Source organism: Xiphophorus maculatus, chromosome 4 (genome assembly GCF_002775205.1).
Source record: "Xiphophorus maculatus strain JP 163 A chromosome 4, X_maculatus-5.0-male, whole genome shotgun sequence".
Taxonomy (NCBI): Eukaryota; Metazoa; Chordata; class Actinopteri; order Cyprinodontiformes; family Poeciliidae; genus Xiphophorus; species Xiphophorus maculatus.
In genome coordinates, this window is record NC_036446.1 from 2687250 (window position 1) to 2704370 (window position 17121).

Below are 17121 nucleotides of genomic sequence, written 5' to 3' on the forward strand. Positions count from 1 at the left end.
AAAATTAACATTTTATATGTCTTTATATTTCCTGTTGGGTTTCTACTGCTTCTGAAAACAACCTGAATGCTTAAAGAACCCCCAAAGAACACCAAGCTATTTTTGGCAATAAGTTAATGTTTCTTGGTGCGGTTACCTAGCAACCCCAGCAGAGTTCTGCCTGTTGCCTAGCAACCCAAGCTGTATGTGCTTTACAATGGCTTCTGGAAAACACAAATGATTGTTGACTTACCATCCAGAAACCACTTGCTGCATTCTTGTAGGTTGTGCAGGAGGCTCCACTTTTGCTTTTCAAAGATGTGCGGTTGTATAATTGCTCTTCTGTTTTCAGCCATTTTCATGCGAGTTTGAGGTGGGGGGGCGTGGCCAGCAGCAGCTTATTTGGATTTAGAGTTTCAAAGAAGTATAACATATCACTTTTAATTGTTGGAATCCACATTGTTCGCCTCCATTTTCTTAATGTTAGACTGCAGCATTAAATCCAGTGAAATGCACAGATTTCTGCAGCCGTGCAACAAGATGAAATGTGTAACGGATTCATAATGTAAATCCTTTTACCAGACGCTGTAGCTCACAGACCCATTTTCATGTGACACGCGTTTTGCTGAATAAGGTTTCCTCTTACAGTTTGCAGCGCCAAAATGTAACAGTAGCTTTTCAAAAGACTGAAATTGTGTTTTCTTCAGTTCTGATATTGTGTTTCTCTCCTGCAGGCAACCGGCCTCCATTTCAGACACACAGACAACGTCATCCAGTGGCTCAACGCCATGGCAGAAAAGGGACTGCCAAAGGTGAGCACAACTCTTTCAAAGGAGTGGAGTTTTAAATGCTGATAATTGCTCCCAGAAATGTGGAAATCAATAGCTAACATCACCAGAATACCTCTGAGTGGTAACATAGAGGAAAATTGGGGCCAATGGTTCCCGTTTCCAGCAAAAAGAACGTTTTTGACTCCAGAAGCAGTGAGCTTTGCCGCTGGGTGTGTAAATGATCATTAACATTGTGTAATTCTCACTCTGAGCTCATCTTCTGGACACATGCTCCAACATGATCCTGAGTTTCTTACCTCACTGCTTTTGTTTCAGATCTTCTACCCAGAAACCACAGACATATACGACCGAAAGAACATGCCGCGCTGCGTCTACTGTATCCACGCTCTCAGGTTGGTTCGCTCTCCACCTGCTGGTCCAGAGACATTTAATTAAAAGCCAAACACTGAAGTCAAACTCAGAGCTCTGCTTGGATTTCTCCTCCTGTTGGTGGATTTAACTGACTACAAGGCGTGCTGAAGTCACAAAGGGCCGTTTGTTTATGAAAGATGGAGTTATTTTCTGGTTGCATTTAAAAAACTCTCCATTCAGGCTTTGTTGGCCTGAAACCTGTTTAAATATGTTGAAATGAGGTGAACAATGCAGGTATTGAAGAGTGGAAGCCAAAACAAACATTTAAACCAGAATGGAAAGACTTTGTATGGAAACACGAAGGATTTAACAGCTTTTAAATGCATCCTTACCATCAATAACAGTCAGTAATTGTTTTCTGTTTGTACACATTACTGTGTGTTAGATGAGTTTTATACAGATCGGGGTGTATATATAGATATATATAAATAAAACATATTTTTGTTAATATGTTTTGCTCAAAAAACCTCAAGTGGCATTTTCAAATTCACTAAAGGACTTCTGTTATCGCATTTTAGGCAATAAAATGTTTATTTTCTTATTTAAAACTGGAATTGAATTATCTATTTCCATCTTTTAATGTATTTCTAATATTTTACAAAAACGGTTTAAGTAGTTTAATGGAAAATTTGCAGAAAGTGCCAATTTTTTATCTGATTAATGATGATGCACATATTTTTCTATAGTTTCTGTATAAAATTGACCTCATACTGTGTTTTTCTATTTTCTATTATTTCAACAGTCTGTACTTGTTCAAGCTGGGCTTGGCTCCACAGATCCAGGATCTTTATGGAAAAGTAGCGTTCACGGGTAAGTGAAGGAGTCTCTGCCTCTATTTCCGTCAGTCTTGCCATTTTTAACCTGACCATGTCATCGTAAGCATTCCAGATGTTCCTTTGTTTATAAAGTTCAATTGAAAGTTTAAATACTGCGGAGTTGTTCACACCATAAAACCCTGAGCGAGGAGAACAAGGCAGGCAGAGCAGCTGCGGCCAGAAGGAGCAGCTGGAAATGTGAAAGTCATTAGTAACAGTGAGAGCTTTTCCTGTCTGTGGCAGCTTCAGGAATCCGACTGTCAAACGTCGGCCAGGAACAGTTCGTCCCTGCAGCCTCCCTGCTTTTTCCTTCTGCTTTCGGTTTTTCCACCGCGGTCCCTGAATGTGTTGCTTCTGCTCTGTGCCGTCTCCTACAGAGGAGGAAATCAACAACATGAAGAACGAGCTGGCGAAGTATGGGATCCAGATGCCCGCCTTCAGCAAGATCGGAGGGATTCTGGCCAGCGAGCTGTCGGTGGACGAGGCTGCATGTGAGCTGCGCTCAGATGTCAACGGAGGGGGGGTCTGACACTGCAAAACACCAAACCTTACCAAGACTGCTCTCCATTTTACTGCAGTTATCTCAGTAAATTTAAAATAAGACAAAACTAATGCTTAGGTAACTTCTCAGGAAGATACAGGAGCTTGTTTTAATTAAATTATTCCTTAATAATGAGGAAACAAATGACTAGTTCCACCGGCAGGTTATTTCACGTGTTTCCCATATTATAAGAGAAATAATGTGCCAATCAATCTAGTACTTTTTCATCAATATTAAATTACTAACTTAAAGCAAGCTTCTATATTGTGCTTGAAAGTTACTTGTGAATTAGTTTTGTCTCATTTCAAGTGTACTGATATTTGCACTAGAAACTAAACAAAAATCCTTGGTAAAATTTGTGTTTTTGCAGTGTACAAGTGCCTCACAACAAAAACACAAAATCTTACCAAGTATTTTTGGTCTATTTTCTAGAGCAAATATTAGTACACTTGAAACGAGACAAAACTAATTCACAAGTAACTTTCTAGCACAATATAGAAGCTTGCTTTAAGTTAATATGACTTAATAATTAATATATTTCACTTATAACTTGAGAAAAACTTCCTCTTTAAAATGAATTAATCTGCCAGGGGAGCTAGTACTTTTATTCTGTTTTAATGAATTATTTACTTAAAGCAAGCTCCAATATTTTGCTTAAAAGTTACTTGTAAGCTAGTTTTGTCTGATTTGAACATTGTACTAATGTATTTGCACCCCTACATTGGTAAGATTTAGTGTTTTTGTGTGCAGTCCAGTTTTTGTGTGCAAATTTTCCCTCAAATTCTCAGATTGATGCCACTCTGGATGTGTTTGTGCCATTATTGCTCATCTTTATCCCACTCTCATTTTTTGCATTTTTTTTTCAGGAACACTGTTTAATTCAAGTGAAAAATTGCAGTGTTTCTTTTTACACTGCAAAAAGAAACAACAAAAATACAGCCGTTTTTTTTCTTGTTTTCCTCTGTAGCCGCAGCAGCTCAATAATAAACAACACATATCTGATTTAAACAGCCAGTGGAAAAATAATTAATCATCATTACAGTTTATGTGGGAGTCCATTTGGGATTAAATGTGTTGATTAGACTGTCAGAGCAGCTGGCGGTTTTTTTCCCGCTGGTCTTCGCTTCATATCAACCACAGCAAAGTTGATGCTAATTTTAGTTAAAAATGAAACGGGCCGGCCGCTCTGACTCGGCTCCTCCGTCCTCAGTGCACGCTGCAGTGATCGCCATCAACGAGGCCATCGACCAGGGAGTCCCAGAGGGAACCCTGGCCGCCATGCAGAACCCCAACGCCGTGCTGCTCAACCTGGACCCGGACTCGGCCCAGAAGTACCACGACACGCTCTACCAAGCCAAGGGGGAGAAGGTGGCCAGCTCACGAAAACGAGTAAGAATGGCAAGGCTGAAATTATAGAATCAACATCGCAGCTTATTATGAGTGATAATAAACATACCTGGATGTTTGAGAAATACTTTAATCTCCATGACAACCAAAACGGCAGGTTGGACCTAGCCCCGCCTTCGAAGTAACTGTTTTTATTGTCTAAAGCTAATAAAATGCCGTCGTTTGTGTTGCAGCAACTGGAGAACACCGAAGCAGAGCGAGACATTTATGACGAGCTTCTGACTCAGGCAGAAATCCAGGGCAACATCAACATGGTCAACGGTAAGATCCGCCGAAACGAAAGTTAAATCGAATCTTTGACTAAATCAGTTTATCAATTTCTTGAAACTTGGTATTGGTTAGGTGTCGTCTGTATAAAGTATCAGTATCATTTTAATAGCTTCTATTCTTTGCATAAATCCCAAATAATCAATTTCATTTCCCATTTTTTCTACATTTTCTTTGACAGTATTATTGGACTCAGCATTTCCAATGTGACATAATTCACAGTATTTGCCTGAAGGGTTGTTAGAACTTTTGCAAGGCGCTGCTTGCACAGGCTCATGAATATGCCTTGTTTTTCCTGATGCGTTGGCTGACCTTTGACCCTTCTCCTACAGTGAGCAACGCCCTGAGTGCGGCAGAGCAGGCTCTGGTTGGAGGAGATGAGGATAAGTTGTATGAGGCTCTGAAGGCCGTCGGAGTCCAGAACCTGCAGCCTGAGAACAAAGGCTGGTACCTGAAGCAGCTGCAGGGCGAGAGGGAGAACAAAGAGCAGGTACACACACACACACACAGATTATCCCAGATTATCCCAGATTAGCTCTCCTGGCTCCTCATCATCAGTTCTCCATGCTAGGTGTCTCCTGGACAACCTCTGACGAAGGATGAGCTGCAGAGCGGCGTGGACGTGGCGAACGAGGTCGCCGCCGGATACCTGAAGAGTAAGAGCTTCACACACCGACTGTTGGTGTGAACTGAACCGAAACACACCGAACTGCGAAGCATTACGGTTATCATAGTCAAGATAGCATAACTGACCTACTTCCTGTTTCCTCACCGGTTTTTAAAATAAAACCTTTTATTGATCTTTTTGTGCTGTTTGTAAGTAGATGTGAATTTTTCAGTCATATTTTCTCCATGTTATTCTCTTATTTATAAATGTCAGAGTTAAAAACTGAATATTTAATTTCAAGCTAAATATTTACTTTAAAATTAAATATTCAACTTTCAAATTGAATATTTAGTTTTCAAAATAAATATTTATCTCTAATTAAATACTTATTTTCCTAACTAAACATTTATTTTACAAACTGAACATTTAGCAAGCAAGCTATATTTAGGTTTCCAACAAAATATTTAGCTTGTAAATTTTGTTTAGTTTGAGTAGCTTAATACTTTGGTCCTAGCTAAATATTTTGGTTGCTAGCTAAACATTTAGCTAATACGCAAATTGGCATGACAAACTTTACAAACAGGACGCCGTTATCAACTAGTTGTCATAATATTGACAATAGCATTTTTTTCAGATTCTTTGTGTGATTGTTTTATTTTATCGACCACTGAGTGGCGTACGATAATTCACATGACGTCCATTAAAATCTATTCATTTTATCTCCCACCTGTGTCCGTTCCCGTTGTGAACTTCCTGCCTGCTGCAGTGCTGAAGGCGGTGGAGCGCATCAACGGCGCCATCAGAGCGGGCGTGCCGGAGAAGACGGTGGAGGAGCTGATGAACCCGGACGCCCAGCTGCCCGAGGTTCACCCCGGCGCCGCCGACCTCTACCAGAAGGAGCTGGCCTGTCTGCAGCAGCAGAGCGCCGAGGTGAGGCGACATGAAAACTGCTGACCTCAGCACAAATTGATGCTTTATAACATGAACTAGCATGACTCGGCGATTCTGACCTCAGAGGAACCTACAGAGATCAGTCAGCAGTTCTTCAGATGAATCCCAAATTCCTGATTTACTAAAGCCTCGTTTCATCCACCAATTTATTAATATATCCATCCATCCATTTGTTCAGTCATCTATCCATCCAAAATTGATAAATCTCTCAAACTGTAACATATTTCCAGTGATGACATCATCAATCATGTGACTTTTCGCCGCATCCCGTCCTGCAGGGCTGCCTGGCCCACCCTGAGCTGCTGGTTGCCGTGGAGATGCTGTCCGCCGTGGTTCTGATGAACGAGGCGTTGGAGGTGGGAGACCGGGCCGCCCTGTGGAGGCAGCTGGCCAGCTCCGTCACCGGGCTCAGCAACGTGGAGGACGAGTACGCGCAGAGGTCAGGGTCAAAGGTCACGCGCCCGACTCGTTTCCAATCGGACGTTTACGGAAGGCTGACTGATGTGTTTTGTTTTCTCTGCCGCTCAGGTACATGGACGAACTGATGCGCCTGAAAGCTGCAGCCAAAGAGGAGGGGAGCAAATATCTGACCTGGAACGACATCCAGGCCTGCATCGACCAGGTCAACCTGGCCGTGCAGGAGGAGCACGAACGTAAGACTCACAATGTAGAAACAGTTCAGACCCAAATGGAAATATAAAAACATGAAAAAAGTGAATTTCGCATAATATGTCCCCTTTAATAACCATCAACAAACTGATGAGGATAAATAACGAGGGTTAATTAGCTCAGTCTGTTGCAGTAAACTGTTTTCTTTGTCCATGCAGGAATTGCTGCCATTGGACAGATCAACGAGGCGCTGGACGAAGGCGACCCCATGAAGACCCTGGACATGCTGCAGAACCCGTCCGCCAAGCTCACAGATGTGGACCCGTCCATCGCTCAGCACTACCATGACAAGCTGCTGGAGGCCCGCAGGGAGAAGGCTCATGTAAGTCAGACGAAGCAGACGGCAGGAAGAGGCGCCGCTCTCAGCCAAGCCTCAGTCCTTCAACAAGCAGCTTTCACTTCATTTTTGGTCTACTGCAAATATCTCAGTACACTAGAAAAATACTAAACTATAAGTATTAGTTCCAATGGCAGATGATTTCGCTTATAACATAGAAAAATGTTTTGTTATAAGTGAAATAATGTGCCACTGGAATTAGTAATATTTCATCAATATTAAGGAATTGTGTTAAAAAAAAAGCTTCTATATCTTGCTGAAAAGTTACTTACTTTAGTCTTTTTCCAAGTGTACTAATATATTTGCTCTAGAAATTGCATTTTGGTGCAGTTAATAGCTATTTTTAAGGTGCTTTTTTTAATGCTGACATAAAATCATACCAATTTTATTTGTCTAGTTTTTTGTTTTTGCAGTGTATGCACAGTATATGAAAGCTTGGTTAAATACCAGCTTTTTAAACTGACACAGTTGGAAAATAGTGTTTTGGTTTTCCTATCTCATAGATTTTTGTGTCTCAGTTTGCTTTTCACGCTACTTTTTAATTAAAATCTGCAGAAATAAATGTCACATTGATTCAGCTGCTTGATGCCTGGATATCATTCTGAGATATTAGAGATAAATATTGTGATGCAACAAATCCACGTTCCTCCCTGCTTCCTATATTTATCACTTTGGGAGCCATGATTTGTATCCAGAGGTGGCTAGTAACTAGTTACATTTACTCAGTTACATTTACTTGAGTAACTTTTTTGGAAAAAATGCAGTTTTAGGAGTATTTTTACTTGAGTAAAGTGGAGTTGAAGTGAGTTGAAGAGCTTTGGCATCCCTGCTTTAGAGAAAAAACAGTCTTTCTATGAGAATTTGGAGCTCTATCCCAGGAGAAATATGTTTTCTTTCTGTGTCTTGGTTGCACGGTTAATCATATTAACAGCTGGGTTTTGAAATTGGTAGCTGAGATGATGCAGGAAGCTTCAGTTTCCACCACCTGCGCATGTTTGCATTTCTGTGCAGCCTGCATGGAGTCATGTTACAAACCTGCAAATCTTTTCTGCACTTTCTACCCAAACAGCAGCACATCATGAGGAGTTTTGTTGCATTTATGCCTGGCTAATGTTGCAGCTTTGTTTTCTTTTCTAAATCGGGATCCACATGCTGTTTCTTCTGTCTTTTGTTTAAGAAAATGTCTCTGAAGCAGCCTGACTCTGAGCTTCGCTAAACCACCTCACAGGTGTAAATGGGTCAGAAAAAAGGGTTTCTAACTGTAATTGTTGGTTTCAGCCAGAAAGGAAAACGAAGAAATACTTTGTAATTTTCTCTGAATGCAGCCAGTGATGTGTTTTTAGTTGAAAAACATGCGTCACTGCCTCCAATTGAACTAATTTGTCAAAAAGACAGAAAATGTGTCAATTTCTTTAGCTAAATCTGTACAAAAGGCCCAAAATAATTCGACAGTCATAAAATGACAAAAGTAGACACCGATAATTCAAAACTTAGTTTCGCTAAAGCGCTACACAAACATGGTATGTAGTGAAAGCTGATGCTAAAGCGCTGGTTTTGATTCAAGTCGTATTTGAAATCCTACACTCCTCTAACATACTTACTTAGGTATTGTATTTACATTTATATCTCTTCTGTTTTATTTTGTTTCTTGTTTTAAATAAAGTCATTGGGAATAAAAAAACGAGACAGTAGAGGAAACGGAGCTGCTGCGTAAACAGCCTTCACCTACTTCAAAATAAGAGCATAAAGACAAATGTGAAGAATCCTCAATAGTCAATAAACTTCAACAAAGATGTTGAACTTTGTTCAGCTGAAAGTTTTACAAAACATCCACATGAATTAATCTGTAAAAGCTAATTTAGGGAAACCCAGAGGTTAGGGTTGGGCTAAATGAAAGATTAGCTTCGCTGTTGGCGGATTAACAGTAGTGTTGTTAGCTCCAATAATAATATTCACAAAGAGCTTGTAGCCTAAAGTTTGCAGTCGTATGATATTATGCTGAATATTAAGTAGTATTTTTCCTCTCTGTGGAAAAAACTGTAAATAAATGAACTTTCTGAATGCTTCCCTGCTCAGGTTACCTCCAGCTTCACAAGTCTTTCTTCATCATTTGCTTCTTCAGGTTTTCTTAGTGAGCTTTATGCAAACGGCTCATGCAAACTGCCAGACTACAGTTACTTTATTTTACTGCTGCTCACATTTTCACGCTGACACGACTTTATTTGAATTTTCCTGCTGAAGACCTTGGATGAAAAGGTCAGGTGTGAAGATGATGTTGGGAGGAAAAACATGCAGTTCTGCGAGATTCAGTGTTTATCTCATGTCTTCTGCTCAAATATGCTGCATTGTTATAGAGTTTGTGTTTGTTACACTGCAAAAACACAAAATCTTAAGTATTTTTGGTCTATTTTGTATTGCTAATGTCTTAGTACACTTAAAATAAGACTAACAAGTACAAGAAAAGAAGCAATTTTTAAGTGAAAAATTCATTAATGTTGATGAAAAAGTACAAGTTCCTCTGGTAGATTATTTCACTTATAACATAATAAATAAAAGAAAAAATCTGCCAACTTTTTCATCAACATTAAGGTGTTATTTACTTAAAACAAGATCCTGCATCTTACTGAAATGTTACTTCTAAGTTAGTTTTATCTTATTTTAAGTATACTAACATATTTACATTAAAACCTAGACCCAAATGCTTGGTAAGATTTTGTTTTTGTATTGCATTGTGGGTGTTTTTTGACCAGTTTGCATTCATGATTAGCGTTGCAACTTATTATGTGAATTAATTATTCTGACAATCAATTAATTAGATAAAATCAAATTGGCACATTCTGCAGATTTTTATTTAGCCACCCAAGCTTTTTTTTTACACATTAGAAATGCATTCAAACATACAAAGAAACTTATCATTTAATAACTTTCTCATATGATAAAATAATAATTGTATTTCTTAAACTGCAACAGTTTAGGAAACTGTTAACAAAAGCATTCCTTTAGTGAATGCTTGATTATTTGCAACAAAAGATGGATCTGCAGTTAAAAATAATGCTGACTACTAATCTGTTTTATTTTTTGGATTAATAATTTAATAGCAAAAAGTATTTATTTGAACCAGGTGAAACTATAACTGCCACTTGAGGAAAGACAAAGAAGCTTTTTAATAAATTAAAAGTGTTTAGGTTTCTGCACACTTTTGGGTTAATTACCGATCAGCAAATGGCCATTTATTGAGTCTGTAGACTCCAATTAATCACAATGAAGTCGATTAATTGTTCCAGCCTTATTGTGACAGAACTTTTGAAGTGCTGATCTACTGTGAATGCGTTCAGTGGGGCTGGTAGAAATGTGCAGATGACTCCATGTGACTCAGGCCTGCAGGAGACGCTGATGTCATGGTGTTGTCACTCCCCAGCCCCCCTCTACTTCCTGTCCCGTATCCGTACAGGATGTGTAACTTTGGCTCAGCAGCCGTTCCTCCTCGGCTTGTGAATCTTGAGACACAGCAGACCGGAGCTCCGTCTGCCTGGAGAGCAGCTCTTCCTGCTGTCCCCGACTCATTTGCCTGGCTTATCATAGAAAGTGTGGTTCTTTCGTGCAGAGCGTGTGCAAGGCACATTTGTGTGTGACGTTGCGAGCAGAAGCTCCTTATTTGGGCTGTTTTGTTCGTTGTAGGGAGGGGAAGCAGAGGACGAGCTGCAGCTAGGCATGCAGGTGTTTGTTGCAGCTTTACTTTTGGTCCGTAGTTTGTGTTGAAACGGAGCCGCCGCCCATTTTGTTATGTATGTAATCATAATGAGTCATTCAGCCTGGAGGGTTCTTTACACTTTGTTTTTTTATGGTGTTAAACTTCAATGTTTTGCTGGGATTTTATGTGATTAACCACCTCAAAGTAGTGCATAGTTAACATTTTACACTTTGAAGGAATACCTTATAGTTGTCCCTGCAGTTACTGGGAACCTGTAGAAATCAATACCAACCTGCATTTAGGTTGTTGTAGTGTTTTAGTACTGCTTTCATATAAACTGTCCATTGTGTCTCTGGTGGTGTTAACTGTGTTAGTTCATGTTTCCCAGTGAATTTTGTCTCATGTGAGTAAGGGCTGGGCAATAAATCAATAACGATGTGTATCGAAATCAGCCTGTGATATTTCTGTTTTTCTTTTTTAATAAATTTGCAAGGATAAAACATGAAAAGTCACTCTTCCAGTTCGGCAGTATTTCATATATTTAAAACAAAAAAAAATTCAATAGTTATTGATGTCAACTCATATGAAACGGCTGTAATCTAAGGAAAGCCTTACATGTCTGAAACAGAAAATGCTGCCGCTACACGACTGAACAGGTCTTACAAACAAGATCTCAACATAGCTAGCGAGTTAGCTAACACTAAAACGTCACTGCCTCCATTCGGATCATGTGTTCCTCAATAAGACAAAAACAATGGCAAACTGTTTGTTATAATACTATTTAACATGCAGTACGGTTCTGTCCTCAAGGAGCTAACAGTTAGCACTAACATTAGCAGAATTGTTTAGCTAGCTACTGCCTAAATAATTCTCATTACTGTTAGCTAAACAATGACTTGGGCATTTTATCAATGCACAGTAAATTCATGTCTAAAATAGAATTTGTTATTTTATCGTTATTTGCAGCTTATCACTTTGCAGTTGCTGTTTTTATAGACAGAAGGAACTGAATAATCAGTAAAGCTAATTTGACTTATTTGGCAATGAGCAAACTAGCATACCTGTAGCATTACACAGAGGTGGGTAAAGTGCTCAAAAATTATAATAAAGTAATAGTCTAACTTATATTGATTATAAATTAGATGGGAATGAAGCGAGAGCTAGTTATGAACTTGTGACTTGTTTATCGTTGTCATAGCAACTGCCAAGACATTTTGGTACCGATACCTACCAAGCTGGCTGTCAACTACAAAGGTCCTGGAAGTGTGATGTCAAGTGAGAGCTCTGTATTGGTTAACCAGAAGTCCTTGTTTGGCAGTTCTGCAGCAGATACTGTTTGACCTAATTGTTCAAAAGCTGTAATAAGGAAGACAGAAATATAAACAAATTGAAAAAATATGACTCAAATAAAATCTAAAGCTATCAACGAAGCACCAGGAGGGATTAAATTAAACTTTCCTGCACTCCTACAGACTCAAAGTACACAACAAAATGTGTTTAGGGGGCTAAAAAAGTGGCTTTAGCATGACATGTTTGTGTAGATTTTTTGGGGGGGAAACTATAAACGGTTCCACAAAGATGGTAAGGAACAACATGAATCTGTTTTTCCTGCTGATTTCACATGCGTAGGAAATAACAAGCAGGACCTCTGCTGGTTTGTTCCTTAAAAGGACAGAAAGCTGAATGCTACATGAGCACACACACCGATCCCTGGGCTGAAGACTGAGTTGGTGATTACAGCGGCTTCCTGTCGTTTTTCTGATGAGGTATTCCCCGGGCGAGCGAGCGAGAGAGAGAGAGAGAGCGGGACCATCGGGAGGACGAGCCTCGTGGCTGAGATGAAGTGAAACTGGAAGTTGGGAGTTTGCAGCTGATCTGCTGATCAGAAACAAAGGAGCGAGTGTGTTTCCTTCATGGAGCTGCGTTTCGCTTTGGTCTCATTAGCTCTGCAGTCTTCGAGCTGTTGGTTAGCGAGGCGGGAAGCAGAAGTTAGCTCAGCGCTGCGGGCTGCGTCTACATAACCAGCAGGAAGTCCAGCCCAGAATCCACTGACTAACTCAATCATGTTTCTCTTCAGATTATTATCATGTTATTTTGTTGCTGCAGCAATCCTACCAAAGATGGAAAGATTCAGCACAGACTCAGGATTTAAATTTGTCCTATACTGGAAATAAATCCAACCTTTAATTCAATATGGAACACATTAGAGGATGATCATTTTTGCAGAATTACAGATAAAGCAGTGACTGTTCTTGCAATATATTGGTTTATTTATTGGTTTATTTAAGGCAAGAGAAGGTAACACCATATTGGAAGGGGTGTGCATCAGACAGGGACTGTTATAAACATACCTGTCATGAACAAGAAGGAGTCTTCATAAATGTTTAATTAAAATTCAGAAGTTCTTTATTGATCCCAAAGGGAAAAAACTCTTATTAATTCAGATTCTTGAAGTGTCATTGTAGATGTGGATGGCTGTTGGCAGAGGGAAGACCTTTTGTAGCAGTCTGTATTACGGCGAATCTAAAGAGGCCTCTGACTGAAGACAGTCTCATGAAGACGATGGTCAGGGTTGACCATCATTTTCTTGGTTTACGACTGAAGTCATAAAGTGTCATTTGGTAAATAATCAGACTTAATGCAAAGTTTACACTTTTAAAGACACTTTTAATACAACTTTGCATTAAAAGTGTCTTTAAAAGTGGAATTATTTATTTTAAGTAAATCATACTTTAATATTGATGAAGCAATACTTGTTCCATTGGCAGATTTTTCCTCTAACATGGGAAAAATGTCTTGAGTTAAATAACTTGCCAGTGGAACCAGTACTTTTTCATCAATATTAAGGAATTATTTACTTTAAACAACATCCTGTATTTTGCTAAAAAGTTGCTTGTAAGTTAGTTTTGTCTAATTTCAAGTGTACTAAGATAATTGCACTGGAAACCAGACCAAAATTACTGGCAAGATTTTGTTTCATAGTGCAGACACTGAAGGATTTGCATTTGTATTTCTTTTAACATGTCCAGAAAAAGATCTTCAATCAGTGTTGACCTCAATAAACCTATTTAGCTCAACTTCCCCGATTGCTGTAACTGCGGAAAAATGAGTAAATAATAATCCTACGCAATGTTGTAGAGGCAGATTCTAAGGAAGTGAGATGAAGTGCAGAATAAAATGTTAGATAGTTGAACTAATGCACCTCTAGAAAACGCAACCGCCCCAACTCTCACTTCCTCTATTTCCTTGATGCAGTCATAAAGTTTAAGCTGCACAGTCTTCCTCCTCCTCCTCCTCCTCCTCCTCCTCCTCCTCCTCCTCCTCCTCCTCCTCCTCCTCCTCCTCCTCCTCCTCCTCCTCGTCCAGCCAGGCCCCTGCCTGCTCCGGCGCCACACCCTGTCGACCGCCTCCCCCAAACTACAAATCAAACACACAAACACTAATCTACACTCAGGTTTGTTTACTACTTTCTGTGCACGCGTCTACAGATGTTATCCACCAACACGGCCCGTTTTTTTCTCCCCTTTGCTTGAGACATGAAGATCAGGTGTCAGTTTTACCCAAACTTCTAATTCTTCTTCTTCTTCTACCCGCCTCCTTCCATGTTCCCTGAGGGGTGGGAGGTATGAAAGGGGACGTTGCAACCTGAGAAGCGTTAGAAAGCAACTTTTATGCAGAAAGAGTGCCATCTGGTGGCGGGTTGGCATTACTGCAGTGGAAAAAAAGCGTGCGGGTTCTGATGAATCGAATAAGAAGCAAAATAAATACACAGTATTTGCTTTTTGTCAGGATTCTTTTAGAAAATATCAAAATGTAAAAATGCAATGTGAACATATTAAGTGAACCCCGTGATTAGGCAGCTATCAAGTTTTAATTCAAGTTTGCAAACATTTGTGCACAACTGTTGCAGAAGCAACAAATTGTAAAAAGATTACACTTGTATTTATAATGCCTTCCTTCTTACCTTATTTTATTCTATAATATTGTTCTTATACTTGTGCAGTTTATCCAGATGTTTTTGTGACATACACTGCAAAAACACAACATCTTAACAAGTATTTTGTTCAAGTTTCCAGTGCAAATATCTGGGAACGCTTGAAATAAAACAAATCAACTTACAAGTAACTTTACAGCAAGAAACTGGAGTCAATAATTATTTAATATTGGTGGAAAAAGCTTTAGTTACTCTGGCAGATTATTTCACTTGTAACAAAACATTTTCCATGTCATAAGTGAAATAATTTGCCAGAGGAACTAGAACTTGTTCATCAATATGGAGGAATAATTTACCTAAAACAAGCTCCGATGTCTCACTGAAAAGTTGCTTGTAAGTTTCATTTCAAGTTTCCTAAAATATTTTCACTGGAGAAGAGACCAAAAATACTTGGTAAGATTTTGTTTTTGCAATGTAACATGAATAGTAACTTTGTTCTGCAGTGCATCTCTGATATGTCGAATGACAATGAAGTGAGTCTGACTCTCTTAAGGATCCACCACAGTGTCTGAACTTTGACTAGGCCATTGCAACATCTTGATTAATTACCTTGTTTTTTAGCCATTTTGTTGAAGATTTGCTGAAGTGGTTTGATCATTGACTTGTTGCTGACCCCGTTTGGGCCAGGCTGACTTATGGCTTCACATTTCACTCTAGAAAACTTTGCTACGCTCTGACATTGTGCTAATTTTGCTGGGACACTCTGTCTCACCCTTGGGTATTCTTTGTCTCTGATAATTCTATTTATTTATTGATTTTTAGGTTTTGAAATTTCTTATTAGGAATTATTATATTTGTAGCTTTCCTGCTTTAAGAACAAACTCTATTGCTGATGTCTTTTTCTAATTGACATTGTGCTAACATTCATTAAAAACCATTTGTCTTGGTTTTATTGTTTTTGTGTTTTTAAGGTTTTTTTAAAAATAATTTTGCTTGTATTTTTTTTTTATCTTTCAGGAAACTCAGGATCCGTCCGCCGTGCTGTGGCTGGATGAGATCCAGGACGCCATCTTGAAGGCAAACCAAGACACAAAGGAGGCCTTGCTCTGTAAGAAAACACACACACACACTCTCTGCTTTCCAGCGTTTCTGTTTATGTCGGGGAAACTGTAATGCTTGACGTTTGGTTCTTTTCCAACAGTCTCCCAGTCCATCCAGGCCATTAACGAGGCAGTGGATACTGGAGATTCAGCTCGGACTCTGGCTGCTCTGCGCAGTCCAGGAGCCGGTCTGTACGGCGTCACCGCGGAGTGCGCGCCGACCTATCAGGACGACTTGGCCAAGATTAAAGAGGAGAAGAAGAACGAAGGTGAGGAGATGCAGAAATGATTCATTCTACTCCTGGTTTGAGTCATTGCTTATGTCTTTTCTCTGTATAATTATCAAGTGGAGATTGATTAAAGGAATAATTTGCAAGAACAAAATGATCTGAGAATGAGACAATGGGTTGCAACTCAGGAACAAACAATTCAGTTTAAGCCTCGACAAGCAGGTCTGCATGCACACCTGCACAGCTGCATGCACACCTGCACAGCTGCATGCAGCTGCTGGCTAACAGTGTACACCACCCAAAGAAGGGAGTGTCCAAGAATCCTGGAAAGACAAGAACATTAATAGGAAGTATTGAAATATGTAATTATGACTAAATACAGGAGAATTTCTCATTCACAGCCTGCAGTTTTTCAGCAGTAGCTTTGTTTAGAGATGCACCGATCCGCGTTTTTCACTTCCGATACCGATATCTGATACAGAAAAATCAGTGCTCAACTGACTTACATTTCTTTTTTTCTTTTTTTTCCACAGACATAAATGTCCTGAATTACAAATTTATTTGATAACTGCACTAGTAAAGCACATTTACACTGCAAAAACACAAAATCTTACCAAGTGATTTTAGTTTAGTTTTTAGTGCAAATATCTTAGTTCACTTGAAATAAGACAAAAATAACTTGCAAGTAACTTTTAAGCAAGCAGTAGCTGCTTGTTTTAAGTCAAAGTTCTGGTTCCATTGGCAGACAATTTCATTTACATCAAGACATTTTTCTTATATTAAGTTAAATTAAATAATCTGCCAGTAAAACTAGAACTTTTTCATCAATATTACGGAAATATTGACTTAAAACAAACTCCTATAACTTACTGAAAAGTAACATCAGTTTTGTCTTATTTTAAGACAAAACGTCAAAAATATTTGCATTAGAAACGAGATCAAAAATACTTGGTAAGATTTTGTGTTTTTGCAGTGAACCAATCATCAACACCCTCACACACAAGCATAACATCCATTAAAAATCTATCCTTATCTATTGCAAACATATTTATCTTCCTAAATGTCGAAAACAATCTTCCACGGATTTTGTTACATTTAGCAAACAGTGGGATTTTTGTAGCTTCATCTTTGTTTTCCTTTTTGGAGACCAGATTGATCATTGGGATTACCTGCATAAATTAAAGTGAAAACAATCCATCTGTCCAGGTGATAATGGCAGTGAGTGGGTAAAACACTGGGTGAAGGGTGGACACAACTACTACTACAACCTGCAGACCAAGGAGGGCACGTGGGTGGAGCCCGAGGCCTTCGAGCCAAACAACATGCAGATCAACAAGGAGGAGATCCAGGTAGGGCTCTGCCAGGTATGGGCCTCACCTGAGGTGGGAAGC

At 39.3% G+C, this 17121-nt stretch overlaps 1 protein-coding gene across 1 annotated transcript in view; it reads left to right on the top strand.

Annotated features, from left to right (window-relative positions):
• The window catches only part of iqgap1 (IQ motif containing GTPase activating protein 1), a 60746-nt gene that overhangs the window by 25945 nt on the left and 17680 nt on the right, over positions 1 to 17121 (top strand). Inside the window, exons 4-18 of the mRNA XM_005808095.3 lie at positions 714 to 791; positions 1086 to 1162; positions 1924 to 1991; positions 2374 to 2487; positions 3748 to 3926; positions 4118 to 4205; positions 4544 to 4701; positions 4783 to 4867; positions 5585 to 5748; positions 6048 to 6208; positions 6298 to 6422; positions 6597 to 6760; positions 15418 to 15508; positions 15602 to 15769; positions 16937 to 17079. Coding sequence (XP_005808152.1) covers positions 714 to 791; positions 1086 to 1162; positions 1924 to 1991; positions 2374 to 2487; positions 3748 to 3926; positions 4118 to 4205; positions 4544 to 4701; positions 4783 to 4867; positions 5585 to 5748; positions 6048 to 6208; positions 6298 to 6422; positions 6597 to 6760; positions 15418 to 15508; positions 15602 to 15769; positions 16937 to 17079 — 1863 coding nt within the window. The remainder of the gene's footprint in view (positions 1 to 713; positions 792 to 1085; positions 1163 to 1923; positions 1992 to 2373; positions 2488 to 3747; positions 3927 to 4117; positions 4206 to 4543; positions 4702 to 4782; positions 4868 to 5584; positions 5749 to 6047; positions 6209 to 6297; positions 6423 to 6596; positions 6761 to 15417; positions 15509 to 15601; positions 15770 to 16936; positions 17080 to 17121) is intronic.